The sequence below is a fragment of the Oncorhynchus gorbuscha genome, linkage group LG06 (assembly GCF_021184085.1).
Source record: "Oncorhynchus gorbuscha isolate QuinsamMale2020 ecotype Even-year linkage group LG06, OgorEven_v1.0, whole genome shotgun sequence".
NCBI classification, from domain to species: Eukaryota; Metazoa; Chordata; class Actinopteri; order Salmoniformes; family Salmonidae; genus Oncorhynchus; species Oncorhynchus gorbuscha.
In genome coordinates this window covers 29,559,962-29,580,307 of record NC_060178.1, presented here as the reverse complement: position 1 = coordinate 29,580,307, position 20,346 = coordinate 29,559,962, and the positions used below count along the sequence as shown (strand labels likewise).

At 42.4% G+C, this 20,346-nt stretch overlaps 1 protein-coding gene and 1 long non-coding RNA gene across 3 annotated transcripts in view; one reads left to right on the top strand and one right to left on the bottom strand.

Annotated features, from left to right (window-relative positions):
* Positions 1-4,443, top strand: part of LOC124037803 (importin-13-like) — a 58,668-nt gene extending 54,225 nt beyond the window's left edge. The window contains exons 22-24 of the mRNA XM_046352876.1: positions 1,474-1,563; positions 1,686-1,867; positions 1,999-4,443. Of these exons, the coding sequence (XP_046208832.1) occupies positions 1,474-1,563; positions 1,686-1,867; positions 1,999-2,101 (375 nt within the window). The 3' untranslated portion in view covers positions 2,102-4,443. The remainder of the gene's footprint in view (positions 1-1,473; positions 1,564-1,685; positions 1,868-1,998) is intronic.
* Positions 4,444-5,426: 983 nt separating this feature from the next.
* LOC124037804 lies at positions 5,427-20,346 on the bottom strand. Of its 2 annotated transcripts, XR_006839235.1 has the most exons (5): positions 20,193-20,346; positions 14,296-14,404; positions 11,747-11,820; positions 11,409-11,515; positions 5,427-10,700 (listed from the first exon to the last, which is right to left on the bottom strand). It is a non-coding gene; the product is annotated as an uncharacterized LOC124037804 (long non-coding RNA). The 2 variants fall into 2 exon arrangements; XR_006839234.1 differs by lacking the exon at positions 20,193-20,346 and having other exon boundaries at positions 14,296-14,639.

Here is a 20,346-nt window from a genome sequence, read left to right as displayed (position 1 = left end):
CCTATTTCTACAATTTATCTTCTTAAAATGTGATTTTTAAACTTAACCTAGACCCCAACCACACTGCTAACCTTAAATTAAGACTAAAAGATCATTTTTGTTTTCAAAATTTTTACAATATATCCCATTTTGACTTTGTGACTGTGGTAACTAGTGGAAACCCAGCTCACCTTACTGCTGTCCCCCACTCACACAGCAACGATGGTATTAATGCCATTTTAGGTTCTCTGTTGTGTGCCTCTCCTCCATGTCCTTAGTTGTCAGTGCGTACCTCATCAATGTGAAAGCTCATCGCAGTGATTTATGACGGCTTGTTCATATACGTCCATCAGGGCCGTCAGATTTCTTTCACATGGCATCTCGTGGTCTGGTTCTAGATAAGCCAATTGACAATGGCTGCATATCAACTGTAATGATTTCTATAATCAGCTCTGTGATTTTCTCACTCCGTCCCTTATCGCACTGCTGCCCAGCGATGGGTTGGGTCTCGCGGTGCCTCCTTTCAGAATTGCACCTGTACTGCCGCTGTAGCTCAATTCCACCTCGCAAAGTTTGTATCTCATTAGCTTCTCATTTAACTTCTCAAAGTATTGCCATACAGGACTTTGCTTTTTTTCGCCATTTTTCTTACTGTTAACAACGATGACGTGGGGCGCGCTTTATATCCGTGGCAAATATATTAAACAAAAATATAAACGCAACAATTTCAACAATTCTACTGCATTACAGTTCATATAAGTCAATTGAAATTAATTCATTAGGCCCTAATCTATGGATTTTACATGACTGGGCAAAGGTGCAGCCTTGGGGGAGCCAGGGCCAGCCAATCAGAATGAGTTCTTCCCCAGAATAGGGCTTTCTTACAGACAGAAATACTCCTCAGTTTCATCAGCTGTCCAGGTGGCTGGTCTCAGATGATCCTGCAAGTGAAGAAGCCTGATGTTGGGGTGCTAGCCTGGTTTCACTTGGTCTGCGTTTGTGAGGCCGATTGGACGTACTGCCAAATGGACATTCCTGCAGTCAGCAAGCCAATTGCATGCTCCCTCATCTTGAGACATCTGTGGCATTGCATTGTGTGACGAAGCCGCACATTTTAGAGTGGCCTTTTATTGTCCCCAACACAGGAGAAATACGCTTTTGCGTACGGAATATTTCCTTTCAGCTCATGAAACATGAGACCAACGCTTTACATTTTGTTTTTACATTTTTGTTCCGTATATCTCCTATTTGCAGCGTTGTTGCATTAGATATTTGTTACATTTTTATTTTTGCCTTTTGATGATGATAATGACCGGGACCTGTTTATGGTAGTTTTGTGATAACTGCACTATGATTTATAAAATGTAAAAAATGATTGTTTAAACATCACATCCCTAGTACACACACACACACATTTTAGGGTAACAGAGGTGAATCTTGTTGATGTGATATTAGTGTTGTGGTTTGTTCTGATATTCCCTGTGTGTGCCATAGACGGAGTTGTTGCCCCGCTGCTCAGATGTGCCCCCAGTGGCCAGAGTGGTGCAGGAGAACGGAAAACTACTGCTGCAGGCCGTACTAGAGGTAAAACCTACATACTCACATCCTCGCTAATGTGTTTTACCTGTCCTACTGTATACTGAAACATATCACCTTACTGACTGGTCTTTGCCCCCTCGCTCTTTCTCGCTCTCTCGCCCCCCCAGGCAATCGGTGGAGGTTCATCTCGTAGTCTGATGGAACAGTTTGCTGAGGTGCTGTTCAGTCTCAATAAGCACTGTTTCCCTTTGCTCACGGTGTGGCTGAAAGAGGCGCTGCAGGCACAAGGCTTCCCCTCTACTAGGGTCACCACAGAACAGAAAGACACCTTCACCCAACAGATACTCAGGTACTACATGCACGTATAGACACAGACATGCATACACACATTGGTTTTCTGTCTTTGTCTGGCTCTTTCTGACTCCCTCCTCCCTTTCTCTCTCCTCCCTTTCTCTCTCCTCCCTTTTCTTCCTACTCTAGAGAGCGAGTGAATAAGCGGAGGATGAAGGACATAGTGAAGGAGTTTACACTAGTCTGCAGAGGTCTTCACGGGACGGAGTATGCTGCTGAATACTGCCTCTGACCCCTGACCTTGCCATGACCCCCAGGCAGGACGCCACATTACTACAGTACCCATAAACCCCTCAAAACTGGAGTTTCCATTGGACGATAGAAACAAGACCCTCCCCCCTAGAACAGAAAACAGCTCCCCATAAAGGTCTGCCAATGATGGAGCTATGTCACACCCCACAGCGGTCTGAGGAAGGTTGCTCAACCCCCCCCCCCCCCATTTCTGTGACTTCAATTACAAGCATGCCCTCTGTTTGTCTCGCTTTGACTTTTGGTTACGATCTTCCATGGCTCCAAGGCTGTTTCTCTGCTGTTTCCTGGTTGTTTAGCATCTGAGACGATAGTGGTACTGTACCTACCGTACGTAGCTAGCTAGTTGTCCTTTGTATCTTTGGAAAGAATCAAAATAAATATATATCTAAACATATATATATATGAACACACACACACATATAAATACCTAATGTAACGAAACACAGCCAGTCCTTCTGCTGCTAAACAGGAAGAGAGAGGGACCAATGACAGGACAGCATTCTGTGGATAGACACATTTTCAGCATAATGTATATCGTACAACACTGACTCGCGCACCCCCATTGCTCTTACGTCTGCCAAAATTATTGTGGAACGTCATGTGAACTAGTCTTTTATTTTGTGTATTTGATAGTTGCCTTGATGGGGAAATTTTGAGGGGATTGATTGAAGATTGAACCACTGACTAAGTAGAAGATTATAGACTCTGCTCTCCTGCACCTGCCATACACACACACACACAGTCACACACACACACCCACCCAGTCACTCACACACGGTCACAAAACTGTAGTTTCCTCATGAATCTAGAATGTATTTAGTTCAGGAGAGAGTGATACAGAGGTAGAAGAGATGATGAATGTTGGGAGGGGATCGATGGGGGTGTGTAGGAGAGGGGTATGTTGTCCTAGCTGTGGACTACAGTCACTGTAATTGTGCAACTCTATTAATCATGTTGTGCGTATTAACAGTCATATTACTGAACATTTCTGTGCGTGTGTGTATGGGCGCATGTTTTTGCGCAAGTGTGCAGATGTCTGCCTCCCCACTTATTGAGTGCACTTATATCGGACCTACATCCCTTTCACATACCAACCCCCCCTCCCCATGGCGCCGCCCCCTTTAGAAACAGACCCCACCCTCCCATTTGACACTCTTAGTCCTCCCATACATACAGCACATGTCCCGAGTACTCTACTTCAATGTTCTCCGCTTGCCACACAGACCAAAATAATACAACAGTCCACTAACCTCCACATGGCCTGGATTGACTGACCGGTCCTAACCAACAACTAGATGAACTCATCCATATGATCTATAAACCAGTAGAACAAACCGCACACCATACTGCTCTTAACCGGTGCCTGTCAACCAGTGTCTTATCAACCAACCGGTTGCCTGCCTAGACTGAAACCAGAGGGAGGGGGGTAGTCACTGATGTCAGAAAGATTATTCAGGAAGTATATTTGCACTGGGCGCCAGATGAAATGGAACTCCTCTCAGTGAATGGAATTGAGACTGTGTCTGAAAATAAACCAACGTGCACTACTTTGAGAATAGATGGAGATCAGAATAGGGTACCATTTAAGACGGATGAAACGATTGGTGCAGCCGGCTCCCTTGTTTATTTCCTGGTTCCTTATTACATCAACTGGGTCCATTCTCTCTTTCTGTCACTCTAGGTGCCTGCAGACATGTAGCATGTGTGTGTGTTTGTGGTAAGGGGGTGGGTGATTGTGAAATACTGTGAGTGTGACACTGAGAAAATTATCTGGGTCGAAGTTGGCCTTAGACACAGATCGTGGATCCTCTTAACCATTACTGACTGAAGATGCAAGACTGACTTTAGATCAGTGTCTAGTGTTGACTTCATCCAACGCCTAAGGGTACAGTCTGGGAATATGTTTGTCACTGAGAGAGGAGAGGAGGAGTGGGTGAGGGAAGGGGGGGGATAAAATGTACATTATTTCTTTTTTGTACTTTGTTTTAATTTATTAAATATATCTTAAGACGGCACTTCTGGTGTGCGAATGTGTCCATTAAACACTTTCAGGCACTTCCTACTGGCCACTATGTTAGGTCTGTGTTTTAATGTAATGTAAATAAAACATGTTACATGAAACATCTGTTACAGTTCTAGGGCACCAATCTGTATTAATTCAACATGTTCATGGTCATCTTTCTCATTTTCCAAAGCGAAGAAGAGTAACATTTTCAAGATCACAATTAAAGGTTCTGATTCGGGCATTTAGAAAACCTTGGAATGGATGGGTTTGTGAGCTATGTCATCTTATTTACATCACTGAATAATCACACAATTTATCAAAAAAATTTTTTGCCATACCAGCAATGGTTACACTACAAGTAATGCATGCGCAGTCTTCCTAGTGTCAGTGTGTGATGGAGAGTGTTGTGCCAGTGTCCGGTTTTCCAGAATATTTGGGCTGCTTAAACAATGTTGCAGGTGAAAATGTATTGGTTGTGGGTTTTTGGGCTACTTCTAATGCCATGGAGACCATGGTGGAATGTTATATATTTTAAGATTTAGTTGGTACCAGTCAAAAGTTTGGATGTACCTACTCATTCCAGGGTGGTTCTTTATTTGACTAATTTCTACATTGTAGAATAATATTGGACATCAAAACTATGAAATTAAACATATGGGATGAGTTGGACTGCAGAGTGAAGGAAAAGCTGCCAACAAGTGCTCAGCATATGTGGGAACTCTTAAGACTTTTGGAAAAGCATTCCAGTTGAAGCTGGTTGAGAGAATGCCAAGAGTGCAAAGGTGTCATGAAGGCTAAGGGTGGCTGCTTTAAAGAATCTAAAATATATTTTGATTTGTTCCATATGTGATTTCATCGTTTTGATGTCTTCACTATTATTCTACAGTAGTGTAACATGTAGTGTGGGGCGGGGTAGTAATATGAATGTTTCTTACCATTTCAGAAGTGAAAAAGACATCCAAGCCGAAGTTGGACTCCAGTGTGAGGGAGCTGTATTGTCTAGCTAACTCTCACTGTTGATGACTACACCAGGCAGCAGTGCTAGTCAACATGCGTAGCCCGGGAGATCACTTGAGCTGTCTTTAACGTTCCAATGTTCACTCTACTACTAACACAGAGTTTGATTGGTCCGCTGTCTATCACTGGTACTGTTCAATTATATTGGAAGATTAGTTATCGTGTAATTTACTGACAAATTGACAAATGGTTTATGAACTGTTCTTTCAAATGGAGAACTAAATAAATACATTTCAATAAATACATGTGGAGATGCAATAATTGACACTCAAGGACAAGGAACAAAGTTTTAGAACAATAAATACAACATTTATAGAATTATAAGTGTTTTACAAGTATTCACAATGTTAAGGGGTAATCAACGTGGGGGTGTTCTATGGAAAATAACAAGCTACTTGAAAGGTGTTCTGACCTTCCAGGGAGATGCATTATATTCCAGAGAAAGAGCGTTGATTATCCTTTTAATACCATGGCTATAATTTAACATTTACTTTAGACGCTAACAAGTTTACTAGATAGCTACAATACTTGCAGTGGTACCCAAACCATCGGACCTGGCTTGACATTATGAACATCCAGAGGTGGAAAAAGTACCCAATTGTCATACTTGAGTAAAGATGGCTTAATAGAAAATAACTCAAGTAGAAGTGTTAAATCACCTAGTAAAATACTACTTGAGTATCCTTTAGTATCAAAAGTAAATGTAATTGCTCAAATATATTAAGTATCAAAAGTCAAAGTAAACCATTTCAAATTCCTTATATTAAGGAAACCAGACGGCACAATTTTCTTGATTTTTGTTTTACATTGATGGATTGCAAGGGGCACACTCCAACTCTCGGACATAATTTACAAACAAAGCATTTGTGTTCATTTAGCCTGCCGGATCAGAGGCAGTAGGGATGACCTTGGATGTTCTCTTAAAGTCTGAATTGGACAATTGTGGGTGTCAGGGAAAATGTATGGAGTAAAAAGTACATTATTTTCTTTAGCAATGTAGTGAAGTAAAATATAAATAGTAAAGTACAGATACCCAAAAAAATCAACTTAAGTAGTACTTTAAATATTTGTACTTAAGTACGTAACACCACTTTGAAAATCAAATTCAACAATGCTTTCAATTTGACATTGGCATTCAATTATTTGTTTATTTTTTAACCTTTATTTTACCAGGTAAGTTGACTGAGAAAACATTCTCATTTACAGCAACGACCTGGGAAATAGTTACAGGGGGGAGAGGGGGATGAATGAACCAATTGGAAGCTGGGGATGATTAGGTGGCCATGATGGTATGAGGGCCAGATTTGAAATTTAGCCAGGATACCTTGGTTAACAACACCCCTATTCTTACGATAAGTGCCATGAGATCTTTAGTGACCACAGAGAGTCAGGACACCCGTTTAATGTACCATCCGAAAGATGGCACCCTTACACAGGGCAATGTCCCCGATCACTGCTCTGAGGCATTGGGATATTTTTTTAGACCAGAGGAAAGAGTGCCCCCTACTGGCCCTCCTTCACCACTTCCAGCAGCATCTGGTCTCCCATACAGGGACCGACCAGGTGACAGGACAACCCTACTTAGCTTCAGAGGCAAGCTAGCAGTGGAATGCAGGGTGGTATGCTGCTGGCAAAAGCAGTTGAAACATACTGTATAACATTTTATAATTTAGCAGACAATCTTATCAAGACACTCTTAACATGTAAGAATGAACTATATCCATTGAATTCTACTGTAAATTATATGGAATTATACAATGGGTGGGTCTAATCCTGGATGCTGATTGGTTAAAACCGCATTCCAGGTGGTGTCTATTTAAGCAATCAGGTACGAGGGGGTGTAGTATATGGGCATCATTACATCAAGTGTATTTGTGGTCTATGCTATGTAGGAAAAACAAAACGAGCTCTGAAAACAAGGATAGCAGAATTCAGGAGTAATATCAGGACCCTTGACCAGAGAAACCCTGTGGCTGTGCATTTTGTGGAAGCTTGTCACAACATTAGCTCTTTGAGACACATTGGCATCGAACATGTTAAGACTCCTAGAAGGGGGGGGGGGAGATACTGATAATCTATTATTGAGAAGAGAATTGTACTGGATTCAACATTTGTGTACCATGTCTCCTCGAGGTCTGAACCAAGAGTTTGATAAATCAAAGTGAATATGTCACTTTGATTTGTCCTTTCCTTCCAGGTTACCCACTTGGTCATTTTGTAAATATATATTATTTTCTGGAACTACTACATGTACTCATCTTATTGTTATTCAATGATTAGAGATACACATTGTTTTTGCACCCACCATGCGTCATGTCCACAATGTTCATGTGAGGTGAAATGTGTATATTTTGGGATGTGAGCACTCAGTTTATTTGACCCGACGAAGATTAGTTTCAGATCGAAACGTTGTCAATAAATCTGTGAATTGGGAGCTTTAACAGTGTGCGGGCTTTCATACCCGTGGTATATGGTCTGATATAACACGGCTTTCAGCCAATCAGCATTCAGGGCTCGAACCTCCCAGTTTATAATTCACAAATGACCACAGGCTAATTCTATACCTATTTACTCCATCTGACTGTGCATCTGACTGGATAATCAGTTCAGCCAGGCCATTTATTTACTAGATCTACATTGTAAAAAACATCTAGACATTATCTCCCATTTCTTTTAGACTAGCATTTGTCTTTCAACAGCGGAGATTTGTAATAAAATTCAATCTCCAGCTGTCCTATGGTAATGAACGTCTCGAGAAAGACCGGCTTGCAGATTTTCTCAGCCAGTCGAAATCATGAATCTGCATAATTTCTTTGGATATATACAATGAAAATAAAAACACGAAATGTAGCTCGTTTGCTTTCATTTCAGCTTCAGTTTGAAATGATTGTGTTAGCTGTGTATTTGGCTATCTATTCTGAACAGTGGCCTGGCGAGAGGGCAAATGTTCTATGCCAGGCGAAATCGCACATTATTAGTTCATTGTTATGGATGAATCCACATTCAAGGTCTTTAGAAAACAGCTTAAACAAATGCAAATGCAGTTACTTTGGCTGCACCTTTTTGGTGTGAATGTAAGTTGGCCATAGTTGGCCAGCTAGCAAGCAAGGGATAAGAACGTTGCCAGCCAGTATGGCAATGGAACATTGAGAACAGACTTAGTCTCGGGCTTAACAACACCCGTGCCAATATAGCCTCCAAACACTGCCAATATATCCTCCAAATATCCTCCAATGCTTCTCTGGCATTATCACTTAATTATAAACTGGGTGGTTCAAGCCCTGAATGCTGATTGGCTGACAGCCATAGTATACCACAGATATGATAAAGCATTATTTTACCTGCTCTAATTACATTGGTAACCAGTTGGTAACATTGCATTGTGCCTTTGAACAGCCCTTAGCCGTAGTATATTGGCCATATACCACACCCCTCATGTCTTATTGCCTAAACCATGGAATTGTTGAATAGTCTTTTCTAATTGGCTTGAAGGGCATTCTAGAGTGTGCATTATTTCCCTACAGCGCACAGTATATTTTCACTGTAGAGTTCAATGGCTATAGTGAATTTGCACATGTTTTGTTTGAGCTGCTGTGATGGAAATGTTTGTGCTTTTCAAATAATCCATTTCTGTGTTCTGTTTGTGCTTTTCTGATAACCAATTTATGTGTTCATGTAAGTGACTGAATGAATACATGGGAGAAATCCTCACTGTAGTATTTGAAATTTGGAAGTACGCCCAGACCCCCAGTTTCAAGGTCTCAGCTTGGAGAGAAGAAGCCTCATGAGGTATTGGTCTGCCACATGTATGAACCAGTATTGGTCGGTCACATGAAGGATAGCAATCTGTCACATGAATGATAGCAAATAAATAATGAACAGGCTAAATCATGCAAGTATTACTTTCTGTGTAAGTATATAAAAGAACTAACGGGACTGCCACATTAGAGACCCTGATCGACATGTGTACTATGGTGCATTGAGTTGGTTGGAACCTCTCCAGCAAGCTGACAATAAACAATGATTCATTTAAGATTTACTTTGAGTGTCCCTGTGTAAGAATTTCCACAACATTGCTTTTGAAAGCAAAAGTCTAATGTTGAATTCAAAATTCATAATAGCAAGTTAGGACTGATGGTTTGGTTAGCTAAACTAGCAAGTCTGTTTGTTCGGTTACCACAGAAACTACTGTAGCTATCTAGTTAAGTTGCTAGCTAGCTACTTCAGTGTATGTTAAGCACATTTCTCCCAGCAAAGAACACATGTTAATTTATAGCCATGGTATAAAAGAGATAATCAACTTGCGTTCTCCAGAAAATAATACAACTCCAAGGAAGGTCAGTTCCACTCTGCTAGTGGTGTGTCGTGGAACACACCTTCCACGTGTTCATTATTTTCCAAAGAAAGCATAGCCCCCTTGATTATCCCATAATGCACGTTCTAGAATGCCAATCAGAAGCAAGTATTCAACAACGCCTTGGTAAAATATAAAGTATTTCCAGTTTAATTTTACAGTAGGGTGCAACACAATAGGCCTACATTTAATCTGCACCTTCCTGAACATACCCCGGGTCTCACTGAACCACTGAAGGCCAGTGATAACCATAACTGTCTCCAAAATAAAGGCTACAGGTACTGTATATACTGTAGGAGTAGAAATACTACACAAAAAACCACTACACAAAAAATAAAAAAATAAAATGCTACATCGTAATCCATCAAACATGCCCACTCTCAAATGAGTTGAGTAGGACTCAGTGGAGGCTGGTTGTAATGGCTAGAATGGAATTATGTTAGATACCATTCCATTCCAGCCATTATAATGAGCCTGTCCTCCTATAGCTCCTCCCACCAGCCTCCACTGGTAGGCCTACACCGCATGGTGAAACTAGTTGTGTAGGTTCCACCATGTAGCTTTCACCATCTCACCAGATCACTGGTCATAAAGGAAAGAGAGAAGGCAAGGTGTGAGACAGTTGAGACACATACGTCAGCATACATTCATCAACGCATAAACTGGGCCCCTGGTTAGACTGCCTGCTGTTCGCCTGTAATTAGCTGTAAACCTAAAGGTTGTCTATGCTAGTGCTACAGTGAGTTCATCACCTGCTAACATCAGGATGAAAACCAGCAGATGGGCACTGCTGACATTTTGCCAGGTCTCAATCAAAAAATAGTTTCTTCACCTTGAGATCTCCTGTTGAAACAAAGGTTAAATAAATCACTGCAGGTTGTCATCTCTGCTGCTACGGCGAGTTACTGAGCAGACCTACTCCCTGTGTGGCTGTGTGTGCTGAGGAGTTCCCACTCTCTGGCGCCATTTGCTGGTTGATGTTGATAACACAGGTGAGCAGCAGGAAGACCACCACCAGGACATCCAGGACCCCCAGGAGGCCAGACAGGGAGGATGAAGTGTCCAGGGGGGCAGAGGAGAGGGACACCATGGCCCCAAGACAGCAGAGCACCACTCTGAGAAAGAAGCCCCCCCCCCATAGCACCCAGGCCCGCGAGCTAGCAGCTGCAGGAACAGGGGCATGTCTCACAAGTAGTCTGTCACCTAGGGACAGAAGACAAGACAGGGGCACAGGTGTGAATAGAGGGTGTGAGTAGAGGGTGTCACGGTCACCTCACCTGGCTTCAGGTAGGATAGAGATCTGGCTCGTGTTCACTTGACTAGAGCATAATGTAGCAACAGGTTTTGTAACGTTTTCTTATTTTAGATCAGTCCAGATGAAGTAAAGAAAATGAGGAGAGGTGGCCACTTTAGAGTATTGAGATGTACCCAACAGTATCAACCACAGGAGCGAGAGAGAATTGTATTCTACTTTAGTGTGATATCCTTCCATTGTCCTCGTACAATACAGTCTCTAGGCGGTGGTTGCGTAAGCAGTATTCCAGTTACAAAACCATTATCAGAGGGATGGGAAAGGAACTCACCTTTATTATCATGTAAATACTGCCATCTTATCTGCTGCCACATTCAAGGTCAAAATTCAATCACAGAACCTGATATGTTCATAAAACGCCAGAGACGTCAAGCTATCTACAGTATAACAAAGGTTATGAAGCTCTAGTCTAGCGTGCAAAAAATACCTGCAGAAAGACCCTTGAGAATGTGTTGTATGGTTTAATTGGTAAAGATTATCTGAAGGTTTTGTGTGTTACTAGGTTGTAGTGTGGTTGTAGCATGTTTTAATAAGCGTTGTGTGTGGTACTCATAGAGATAGAACAATGTAATTAATATATGGTCGATGGTGGTACAGACCCTTCGAGGGGTTCCTGAGTAACGTTTGTTGTAGTCTGTAAATTCTCCCAGAACCTCCCTCTCCTTTCTGTCTGACCGACCCTCGCCAAAATAGACGACACAGGACACTGACCAGAGAGAGAGAGAGAGAGAGAGAGAGAGAGAGAGAGAGAGAGAGAGAGAGAGAGAGAGAGAGAGAGAGAGAGAGAGAGAGAGAGAGAGAGAAAATCCATTCAAGTTACATTCAATCAATTCTGAACCATTATTTGTCACTTTTATTCAACATAATTTTGCTATTTTTCTTGTCGGATAACAAGTGTAATAATGGATGTTTCTACAGTTGGGTGTGTCTTTCTTACCCTTTGTCTACACAGAGGGCAGCTGATGGCATCCAGCCAGGACCCAAGTCTCCAGTACGAGATCAGACAGGGAGCTGCAGACAGAGAAACAAGGTAACATAAATAAGTACTCAATCACTACTCTTTCCATTAATATTTGTACCCCAAAAATTATGATTCACCATTAGGGAAACTGTCATATTGTTAGTGTAATGTGTTAGTGTGGGATTGAGCAAAATGCGGGTATGAGCAAAATGCTGACGGCAGCATGAGAAGCTTTTGTACAAGTGACATGACCTTGTCTACTGAATGTTAATTAACCAAGTGCAGCTCCTCTCTCTCTCTTAGGGGGATGCATGGGTAAGAGGGGCAGGTCGGGTGGAGTAGTTATTGCATCACGTGATGATGACACAGACAATGGTGAAGGAGAGGGAGACGAGATTGACCTGCTGCTGTAGTCAAGATATTGTTGTAATCTTTGAGTCATTCAAATACATATTAGAAAATGTGCTTTAAAAACTACAAAATGATTTTTGCACGCCATGATAAAATGTGTAGAATTGCAGGAAATAAGCTTTAAACCTGCAAAATTCTATGAACAGTTTGTGTCATGAACACTGCTTTTGCTCATAGAAATAGACGTGGATCCCCAATGCTGGAAGGGGGGGCCCCGATTCAAAAAGTTTGGGAACCCCTGCACTTTTTAATATAACCGCAGGGGTTCCAGGAATATTTCCAGCGTCATTGCAAACTGTTTTAGAGACAGACCGACAGGGTCTGGTAGTGCTCTAGTTCTCCCTGACAGAATAAGGAACAGAGGATTTGGAAAGCATCAACTCCTGCAGAAACGGCTCTAGGGTTATTTTGAGTAACTTCATTCATGTTCCCTTAACTCTGCCTTCTAGTGAGTTTATGCAAACTGTCATCTCCTACCATTCTGATAGATTGGAGACTATCAGAAAATGTGGTTGAAACGTTAATAATTTGGTTGTTATTCCATTGGTTACCTTGAGGCAGTTGCCCCCAGGGGCAGAGTGGCCCACACTCATTGAATATGTTGCTGTTAAATGTTCCAGCAATCACTAGTAAAACCTTTCTCATGAATGACCTCATTACAGAGCTCAAAGTTGATTGCATGTTTCTCACTGAAACATGGCTGTCTTCAGACTGTGGTGCCGCTCTTATTGAAGCCTCCTCCTGGATTACAGCTTTTATACTCTGTCAGAAAAGGGAAAAGGGTGGGGAACAGCTGTAATCCAGGGGGAGGCTTCAATAAGAGCAGCACTACAGTATTTACAGTATTTATCTATTTTAACTACTGCTCTCAGCTGTAAGGGCATTTTGTTTGGCGACTTTGGGTCTTTTGAGCATCATGCCATACTGTTTCAATGTCAGCCACCAGTGCTGTCCACCACAGCACTGCCCCACTTTCTTCACTGATTTCTCTAAACTATTGTCTATTGTGCTTGAGAACAATGATAAAATAATGACATGTTGACAAAGACACTGACTCCAAAGCCATTGAATTTCTTCATCTTTTGAGCTTTATGGACTTTATCCAACATGTTACTGGGAATAACCATAACAGTGGCCATACTCTGGACCTGTTATTACCAAGGGGATTTCTATTGACATATCTTCTATAGTTGATGTTGCTTTATCTGATCTCCACTGTGTATTTTGTCCTACCTTGTTGCCCATAACACAGGGTATTACTGAACACATTATTTAGAAACGCCATCTTACCTCTGAAGAGGCTACAGATTTTATTAAGTGTATGAACAATACTCGATCACCTACTCTGCCTTCCTCTTGTGATGATTTAGTTGATCACTTTCGTAGCAAATTAAGTACAACCATTGATACCATAGCTCCAGTAAGGTTGAAAAAGGCCACATCCAAACAGACAGCACCTTAGATGAGTGAGGAAACTAATCAATTCAAGAGAAATTGCAGAAAGGCAGAGCGGAAGTGGAGAAAGTCAGTGGCAGCTCCATTATGATATTCTGAGAGCAACTTGGCACATTCATAGCAATTAGAAATGCCAGATGTGGGCCTCCCGAGTGTGCAGCGGTCTAAGGCACTGCGTCGCAGTGCTAGAGGTGTCACTACAGACCCAGGTTCGATCACGGGCTGTGTATCACAACCGGCCGTGATCGGGAGTCCCATAGGGCGACGCACAATTGGCACAGCGTACCTGAGGGGTGCTGAAACTGTGGACATACTATATTTAAACCAGATCTTAAAACACACCGTTTTAGGTTTGCTTTTCCTTAGCGTGATTTTTAGTCATTCAGTCTTTATTGTTTTTCTTTAGTTTTTTATCCTCTTACATTTGTTGTGTAATAAATAAATATTTTTTTTATTTTCCTGGGAAGCACATTGCGTTGCATTCCATGTCTGAACTGTGCTGGATAAATAAAGCTTGATTGGATTTGATTTGATGTAAATGTTAATATGCTAGCTTCTGGGCCCTGAAGACCTCTTTCTATCTGTACAAGTCTCTCTTGACCCATAGATAAATCCGATCAAATTCTGGTTTCGGGGGATGGTGTGTGGTTCTGTCTTACCACAGTATACATGGCCCCAGTTGGTCTGTACAGAGAAGCTGGCAGTTTGCAGACACACAGGACAGAGCCAGTCTCTGTGGCCCGCAGATGGACAGAACTGAGAGGTGTCCTTGAGAAAGAGGAGTACATTGGTACGGTTAGAGATAAATATAACACAGGTTTCTGTTTCTCCTCTGCACTTAATTGATCACAAAAGAGTGATTGGACACTGTGGCCCTCATGCATTACATTTACATTTAAGTCATTTAGCAGACGCTCTTATCCAGAGCGACTTACAAATTGGTGCATTCACCTTATGACATCCAGTGGGACAGTCACTTAACAATAGTGCATCTAAAACTTAGGGGGGGGGTGGGGTGAGAGGGATTACTTAACCTATCCTAGGTATTCCTTAAAGAGGTGGGGTTTCAGGTGTCTCCGGAAGGTGGTGATTGACTCCGCTGTCCTGGCGTCGTGAGGGAGTTTGTTCCACCATTGGGGGGGCCAGGGCAGCGAACAGTTTTGACTGGGCTGAGCGGGAGCTGTACTTCCTCAGTGGTAGGGAGGCGAGCAGGCCAGAGGTGGATGAACGCAGTGCCCTTGTTTGGGTGTAGGGCCTGATCAGAGCCTGGAGGTACTGAGGTGCCGTTCCCCTCACAGCTCCGTAGGCAAGCACCATGGTCTTGTAGCGGATGCGAGCTTCAACTGGAAGCCAGTGGAGAGAACGGAGGAGCGGGGTGACGTGAGAGAACTTGGGAAGGTTGAACACCAGACGGGCTGCGGCGTTCTGGATGAGTTGAAGGGGTTTAATGGCACAGGCAGGGAGCCCAGCCAACAGCGAGTTGCAGTAATCCAGACGGGAGATGACAAGTGCCTGGATCAGGACCTGCGCCGCTTCCTGTGTGAGGCAGGGTCGTACTCTGCGGATGTTGTAGAGCATGAACCTACAGGAACGGGCCACCGCCTTGATGTTAGTTGAGAACGACAGGGTGTTGTCCAGGATCACGCCAAGGTTCTTGGCGCTCTGGGAGGAGGACACAATGGAGTTGTCAACCGTGATGGCGAGATCATGGAACGGGCAGTCCTTCCCCGGGAGGAAGAGCAGCTCCGTCTTGCCGAGGTTCAGCTTGAGGTGGTGATCCGTCATCCACACTGATATGTCTGCCAGACATGCAGAGATGCGATTCGCCACCTGGTCATCAGAAGGGGGAAAGGAGAAGATTAATTGTGTGTCGTCTGCATAGCAATGATAAGAGAGACCATGTGAGGTTATGACAGAGCCAAGTGACTTGGTGTATAGCGAGAATAGGAGAGGGCCAAGAACAGAGCCCTGGGGGACACCAGTGGTGAGAGCGCGTGGTGAGGAGACAGATTCTCGCATGAACATGAGATACACCCCCCTGGAATAGCAAGACAATAACAGAAACAAACACCTGAGAAGAGATGAAGCCAATGTCTTATAAATCACAGTGGACCTCATCATAAGGAAATATCAGCTCTGAAATGATCAAGGTCTAAGTTAGCTTGCCAGCTGGATGGAGCTCTACAATCTCCTCCTTCACTCCAGACTGCCTCTGTTCTCAGCATTACTAATAACATGAATTAGTAAGAGTTATCAGTTCATTTAGAGATTTTTTGGTCCATTAATATTAGTATTAAGAAAAAGTAAAAATAAAAATGAAGAAACTTTGATGAAAATGTACGTTTCCGTTAGTTTATCATACTAACGTCATCAAAATGTCATGAATTGTAGCCACTTTTAAATGGATATGCACTGAGTGTACAAAAAATGATCAACATCTTGTAGTGTCTATTGTACCTTTTGATTGACACTGCCGTGTGATTGTATTGGTTGTCACATTAGGGCTTAGAACCCTTCATGGCATTTGCATAAAACATCTTAAGTGTTATCCAGAAAGGGACACTTAAAAAATCTCCAGCACCACCCCAACATCAACATACAGTTGAAGTTCGAAGTTTACATACATCTTAGCCAAATACATTTAAACTCAGTTTTCACAATTCCTGACATTTAATCTTAGTAAAAATTCCCTGTCTTAGGTCAGTTAGGACCCCCACTTTTTATAAGAATGTGAAATGTCAGAATAATAGTAGAGAGAATGATTTAATTCAGCTTTTATTTCTTTCATCTCATTCCCAGTGGGTCAGAAGTTTACATACAATCAACTAGTATTTGGTAGCATTGACTTTAAATGGTTTAGTCTTGGGTCAGACGGTTCGGGTAGCCTTCCACAAGCTTCCCACAATAAGTTGGGTGAATTTTGGCCCATTCCTCCTGACAGAGCTGGTGTAACCTGTAAGTCAGGTTTATTGCCTCCTTGCTCGCACACACTTTTTCAGTTCTGCCCACAAATTTTCTATAGGATTAAGGTTGGGGCTTTGTCATGGCTACTCCAATACCTTGACTTTGTTGTCCTTAAGCCATTTTGCCACAACTTTGGAAGTATGCTTGGGGTCATTGTCCACTTGGAAGACCCATTTGCGACCAAGCTTTAACTTCCTTAATGATGTCTTGAGATGTCGCTTCAATACATCCACGTAAATTTCCTTTCTCATGACGCCATCTATTTTGTGAAGTGCACCAGTCCCTCCTGCAGCAATGCACCCCCACAACATGATGCGGCCACCCCGTGCTTCACGGTTAGGATGGTGTTCTTCGGCTTGCAAGCATCCCCCTTTTTCCTCCAAACATAATGATGGTCATTATGGCCAAACAGTAATATTTTGTTTCATCAGACCAGAGGACATTTCTCCGAAAAGTACGATCTTTGTCCCCATGTGCAGTTGCAAACCATAGTCTGTCTTTTTATGGCGGTTTTGGAGCAGTGCCTTCTTCCTTACTGAGCGGCCTTTCAGGTTATGTCGATATAGGACTCGTTTTACTGTGGATAAAGATACTTTTGTACCTGTTTCCTCCAGCATCTTCACAAGGTCCTTTGCTGTTGTTCTGGGATCGTTTTGCACTTTTCGCACCAAAGCACATTAATCTCTAGGAGACAGAACGCGTCTCCTTCCTGAGCGGTATGACGGCTGCGTGGTCCCATGGTATTTATACTTGCGTACTATTGTTTATACAGATGGTACCTTCACGTGTTACCTTCAGGCGTTTTGAAATTGCTCCCAAGGATGAACCAGACTTGTGGAGGTGTACAATTATTTTCTGGGGTCTTGGCTAAATTTCTTTTGATTTTCCCATGATGTCAAGCAAAGAAGCACTGAGTTTGAAGGTAGAACTTGAAGATGCTGGAGGAAACAGGTACACATCCAAATACATCCACAGGTACACCTCCAAATGACTCAAATTATGTCAATTAGCTTATCAGAAGCGTCTAAAGCCATGACATCATTTTATGGAATTGTCCAAGCTGTTTAAAAGCACAGTCAACTTAGTCTATGTAAACTTCTGACCCACTGGAATTGTGATACAATGAATTATTAGTTTATAAATCTGCCTGTAAACAATTGTTGGAAAAATGACTTGTGTCATGCACAAAGTAGATGCACAACAAGAAATTTGTGGAGAGGTTGAAAAACGAGATTTAATGACTCCAAGGGGGGGGGGGGTATTGTCTACAAGTTAGTTGGTGATGTCATTGGAAACATTTATCTTCCTCTCTTTTTGACTACAAAACATAGAAACATCTTATTTTCATGTACAGTATGTTGGTGCTGAAGATGATGAATATGAAGTTGAACATCTTTGACATTTCCCTTTAAGGGTTCACCTTAAAGTATAATTTCCCCTTCTCAAAGGGAATTGTGTAAGGGTGTTGCATCGAACCTCTCAAACATTTCCTTAGGTAAGTGCATCATTTAAGGGTTTTATGGTGGTTTGAAGGCATGTATGGCCATGTAATTAGAAATGAGAATACTCAAACATTAACATCTTTCTAATGGTCCAAATGTCAGTAGTTGGTCAGGGAGTTGGTCTACCACAGTTTGCCAGTGCTGTGATAAGATATTGTGTAAAACAATGAATGTGAAAAATTGATCTGCACTGTACAGTATGTGTGTTAGCTAGCTAGCCAGGCAGTTTTAGAGGAATGATTCCATAAATGTTTTTAATTAACTGACAATATGTCAACATTACATTCCAACAATGCAGTCAATCCACAAGCATACATGCACTGGCTCAAATAATTTCATGATAGGACTAGTTGTCAATTGTAAATGCAACAAGTACTGATATTGTATCATACAATAGCACTCACAGCTATATATGAAATCAAAAATCTGAGACATTTATGGTCTGTTTACATACATTTACTTATACTTATTCATTCCTATTTTCCACCATAATTTGCAAATAAATTAATTCAAAATCCTACAAAGACCCCTTCCCCATTTTTTTTTACGTTACAGCCTTATTCTAAAATGGATTAAATAATTCTACACACAATACCCTATACGAAAAAACAGGTTAAGACATTTTTTCAAATGTATTACAAACAAAAAAACGAAATACCTTATTTACATTACTATTCAGACCGTTTGCTATGAGACTCAAAATTGAGCTCAGGTGCATCCTGTTTCCATTGATCATCCTTGAGATGTTGGACAGAAGATTGCGGGCCTCTGTCTGGCCGCAACGAGGCCATGAGTCTGAATTTGTGCCGTCTCCTTAGCGCGGAAGGAAGTTTAGCGAGGAATGAAATGTCTACATTCTACAACTTGATTGGAGTCCACCTGGGGTAAATTAAACTGATTGGACATGATTTGGAAAGGCGCACACCTGTCTGTATAAGGTCCCACAGTTGACCGTGCATGTCAGAGCAAAAACAAAGCCATCGAGATACATATCTGGGGATGGGTACCAAAAAATGTCTGCAGCACAGTGGCCTCCATCATTCAAGAATGGAAGAAGTTTGGATCCACCCAGACTCTTCTTAGAGCTGGCAGCCCAGCCAAACTGAGAAATCAGGGGAGAAGGGCCTTGATCAGGGAGGTGACCAAGAATCCGATGGTCACTCTGACAGAGCTCCAGAGCTCCTCTGTGGAGATAGGAGAACCTTCCAAAAGAACAACAATCTCCACAGTGCAAGATTCTCAGGTCTGATGAAACCAAGATTGAACTCTTTGGCCTGAATGCCAAGCGTCACGTCTGGAGGAAACCTGGCACTATCCCTACAGTGAAGCATGGTGGTGGTAGCATCATGCTGTGGGGATGTTTTTCAGCGGCAGGGACTGGGAGACTTGTCAGATTCGAGGGAAAGATGAATGGAGCAAATACAGAGAGATCCTTGATGAAAACCTGGTTCACCTTCCAACAGGACAACGAGCCTAAGCACAGCCAAGACAACGCAGGAGTGGCTTCGGGACAAGTCTCTGAATGTCCTTGAGTTGCACAGCCAGAGCCCGGCTTGAACCCGATCGAACAGCTCTGGAAAGACCTGAAAATAGCTTTGCAGCGACCCTCCCCAATCCAACCTGACAGAGCTTGAGAGGATCTGCAGAGAAGAATGGGAGAAACTCCCCAAATACACGTGCCAAGCTTGTAGCGTCATGCCCAAGAAGACTTGAGGCTTGCAAAAGGTGCTTCAACAAGGTACAGAGTAAAAGGTCTGAATACTTCAAAAAAATAATTGGAATCAAAACTGGGATCTTATGGCTAACTACCCAGTGCAAGTTTAGTTAGTTTTGTATAAAAGCCAGTAACTAGATACTACTGTAGATGCCCCATTATGTTCCCCTATACCAAGTACCCAAACTAGTTAACCGTGAAAATCCTAAAATATCAGACCGTTACAGTCTATGTACCAGGCACCCACATTTTCTGACACCCACACATGAATCACCCAACCACACATCCACTAGCAGTCTCTGCAGTGTGTGAGTGGGTGGTGTGTAGAGGAGAGGGTATAGATCCTCTGTTTATGCACAGAGAAAAGAAGACTTACCTGGGATGAGAGCTGTGGGAGGGTTGCATGGTCTGATTCATCTGGCAGCTGTCTGATCTAGAGCAAGAAGTGTCGGTATGGTAGATGTAGACAGGCAGAGAGCCTGAGAGTGTGTCTGTAGAGTGTGTGTTTCCCGGACAGGCTAGAGAAGGAA